Source organism: Myotis brandtii, unplaced genomic scaffold, assembly GCF_000412655.1.
Source record: "Myotis brandtii unplaced genomic scaffold, ASM41265v1 scaffold59, whole genome shotgun sequence".
Lineage (NCBI taxonomy): Eukaryota > Metazoa > Chordata > Mammalia > Chiroptera > Vespertilionidae > Myotis > Myotis brandtii.
The window spans coordinates 3,707,173-3,711,090 of record NW_005370223.1 but is presented as its reverse complement, the minus strand read 5'-3'; the positions used below and the strand labels follow the sequence as shown (position 1 = coordinate 3,711,090).

General features: G+C 34.0%; 1 protein-coding gene across 16 annotated transcripts in view; it reads right to left on the bottom strand.

The window, feature by feature from the left end:
* Positions 1-3,918, bottom strand: part of VPS13B (vacuolar protein sorting 13 homolog B (yeast)) — a 631,834-nt gene that overhangs the window by 610,455 nt on the left and 17,461 nt on the right. For all 16 annotated transcript variants that reach the window (XR_001364589.1, XR_001364591.1, XM_014550216.1 and 13 more), the window contains exon 4: positions 1,453-1,620. Coding sequence is in view for 14 of the 16 variants with exons in the window: in XM_014550216.1 (XP_014405702.1) it covers positions 1,453-1,620 (168 nt within the window). In the remaining 2 variants the exon portion in view is untranslated. The remainder of the gene's footprint in view (positions 1-1,452; positions 1,621-3,918) is intronic.

The following is a 3,918-nucleotide window of genomic DNA, read 5'->3' as shown; positions in this document are numbered from 1 at the left end:
GAGGAAACACCATACTGTTTTCCACAGTAGCTGCACCCGTCTGCATTCCCATCAACAGTGCACAAGGGTTCCCTTTTCTCTACATCCTTGCCAGCACTCTGTTAATTTCCTGATGATAGCAATTCTAACAGTTGTGAGGTGATACCTCATTGTTAGTTACCGCTTTTCAGATGTATCATTGGCAAATATGTTCTCCCATTCATTCAGTGGGCTCCCTTCACATTTTGTTGATGGTTTCTTTTACTCTGCACAAAGTTTTTTAGATTGATGTAGTCCCATTTGTCTATTGGTTCCTTTGCTTGCCTTGCCCAAGGAACTAAATCTGCAAAAATATTGCTAAGAGAAATGTCTGACATTTTACTGCCTATGTTTTCTTCTAGTATGTTTATGGTTTTGCAACTTACATGTAAGTCTTTAATCCGTTTTGAGTTTATTCTTGTGTATTAGTGCCAGCACTTTTAGGAAATACATATCATGGCAAGTCACAGATAAAAGGAGCTCACAATAGTCTCCTTAAAATTCTTACTCTAACAGAACATGTATCATTTATCAACAAATGTTAATTAACATCTCTCCTGATAAAACTAATAAGCAGTGTCTACTTTCTTCACAACTATAGTTTTGATGTTAATACAGTGCCTAGCATATAGAATATAATAAAATAGTAATAAGTAAATGGTAGTGATTAAAATTGTATTATTACTTAGATATTTTAAGATAAGCAGGAGAGTGAAGTATGTTAATAGTTAAAGGAGGTTCCAGGAGTATCCAAAAATCCCATATGTACTCTAGAATATAGAAACCTAAAACATAAATCAGTCAGATATATTGTTTGCCATTACCAAGTAATGTGAAAGCAACATACTCTTTCCTCCTTCAAAAACATTAAAAATTTTAACTTAATATTATTCAGTTTTTATTGCTATAGCCCACAGCATTGTAAGATATCATACATCACCTTTGAAATAAGCATGTTATAGCTAAGAAAAAAATAAAAATTAAAAATATTTTTTAAAAGTCTGGGATTTCTGCCCTAGCTGGTTTGGGTCAGTGGATAGAGCATCGGCCTGTGGACTGAAAGGTCCCAGGTTCAATTCCAACCAAGGACACATGCCTGGCTTGTGGGCTCGACCCCCAGTAGGGGGCGTGCAGGAGGCAGCCAATCAATGGTTCTTTCTCATCATTGATGTTTCTGTCTCTCTTTCCCTCTCCCTTCCTCTCTGAAATAAATAAAATATATTTTTTTTAAAAGTCTGGGATTTCTTAATCTAAGGCTCTATTAACCTCCTGTAATTGCATGCTAGATTTTACATATGTACATTTTCCCAGTCTGAAGGCCTACAGTTTTCATTAGATTCATCTAAGAGCCAGTTGGCCCAAGAAAGGTTTAGAATCCAAGAAAATGGTTTCAATAAAGGAGAATCTATAGTATTCTTGATAGTATTTACTCACCAGAAATATCCATGAATGCACGATCCCATAATTCACCTACAGTATAACATTCTGCAGAAGTTATGTTGACTGAAAGAACAATATCATCTTCAACATATTTCAGTATGAGATTATTTATAACAATGTTTACATTATTTACAACTCGTCTAATCAGACTCTGTACATAACCTACAATACAGGAAAAAGAATGCAATTAGCCACAAGTCAGTCAATAAATAATTATTTCTTAAAATATTATTGAGCATAATGTACATAAAAGGTGGGTAAGCTCAGCATATTTTGCAAAGAAGAAACTAACACTTAGATAGGTAAACAGGTTTATCAAAGTAACACAGCTAATAAGCAGAAGATTCAGCCAAACAAACACTATTACAGAGAAGTTCTATATAATAAAGTATTCATATACTAAGAGAAACCACATTTACTGGAAACCTTTTAATCCCTTCCTACCCTTCCCTCTGAGAATCTTCAGTCTGTTGCATGCTTCCATCCATGTCTCTGGATCTATTTTGTCAGTTTATTTTGTTCATTAGATTCCACAAAAAGTGAGATCATGGGATATTTGTCTTTCTCTGACAGGCTTATTTCACTTAACATAATGCTCTCCCAAGTCCCTCCATGTTGTCTCAAAGGGTAAGAGATCCTTCTTTTTTTACAGCTGCATAGTATTCCATTGTGTAAATGTAATACAGTTTTTTTATGCACTCATCTACTGATGGACCCTTGGGCTGTTTCCAAATCTTAGCTATTGTAAATAACGCTGCTATGAACATAGGGGTACATATATTCTTTCTGGTTTGTGTTTCAATGATAGAACACTCACTACAGATGGATTTTTCATCCATTTTTAAATATTTTTCCTCAGTTTCCCATAATACTGATAAAGTTGAGATGAATAAGGCAATTCATCAAAATAAAAGAACCCAATATATAAAAAGAACTACATCTACAGAAAACTATTTATGTTTCCTTATTTAAAATGCAAGGTCAAAGTAACAGTGACTATACAATGGAATAAATGACACCACATCAAATAACTTAGTTCTAAGAAAGCTACAATAATCTAAGTTCCTAGCTTAGAAGTAGTATCACTTTACAGAGATATAAAGTATAGAGAATACTGAGGAAAGAAGCATAAATGAATAAATAAATGATATAACCTTAAAATGTGTCTCTAAATATGAATTGTCAGCATATCTTACAGGATATGCTAAGTTCAAAACTCAAAACTGTTATTATTAGTAATAACTCAAGGTCTTGGCTTATATATTACTAACTGAAAGGAAACTGTATTCTTCAAACCAGTCAGATTCTAACTCTTTTGACCCCTCTCACAGTAAGAAATATTACATCATTACTCAGCACAAGCGCACACATACGCAAAAGTTTCTTGAAATATTACTACCCTGTACTGCATGATGTACGCTACCAGGTTTTCTATTCTATGCCACATATTCTTTAAATTCAGACCATGACCCACTAAATGTTTTCATAATACACTAATTGGTCAGGAATCATAATCTGAAAAAGACTGTTCTAGATATCAAGAATAGAGCTTGCAGAGAAAAGATTATATATTGACTCATAGTCTTTTCCTATTAGAAAGTCACTCAACCTTCAGGGGTGTAAAACAACTATTGGCAACACCAAAACATTTTTCAATAAGCATCTGTGGATTAATGTAAATGTTCAAACTCTAAAATAGTAAACACAGATACTGAAAAAAATAACTTTGCTCTAGAAATTCTGAGAGCAAGAATTCACCTCTTGATGAAAGAAAATTAATGAAAGAAAATTAATATAGTTCCTGGGCAGTATAAGGTTACCAGAAATGAGTCCTCAAATAACCATATGACGTAACCTTGAAATAAAATGATTTACCATTATCCAACTGGATTCTCAAATCATCCCTTTTTTTCCCTTTCGCAAGATTAAGTTTAGCTGCTGTGCCTCCCAGTAAATGCCCAACAAGTTCAGTTACTTCCTAAAGCAACTCGTTAACTGTGATTTATGTCAGCATAAAAGAGGATATGAGTCCTTCTATTAGGTAAGGCAGAAAAGCACATGTTAATCCAAAAGCTACCTCAAGTAGTTCAGGTAGAACACTGCTCTGCTTTATACCACTAAAAATAGGATGTTTTATGTTATGTTTATGTTTTTATGTTTTATGCTCCTAAAATAGACCACTTCTCCCAATTCTGGATATCAGTATAAATTCTAATACTGACTCTAAAAAAACTCACTAAAAATCTGGCACCTATTTTGAGTACATGCAAGTTAGCCCATAGAAGGCTGTTATCTGTGAAATTCACAACTGACAAAAGTTTTAAATTTTTCTTAAGTCATTTCTTAGAAGAAGAAAAATGTGCCTTGGCGGTTATCTCAATGGTTAGACCAATGGCCCTTATAACAGAGGGCTGCAGGTTCAATTCCCAGTCAAGGGCACATACCTGGGTTGCACGTTTG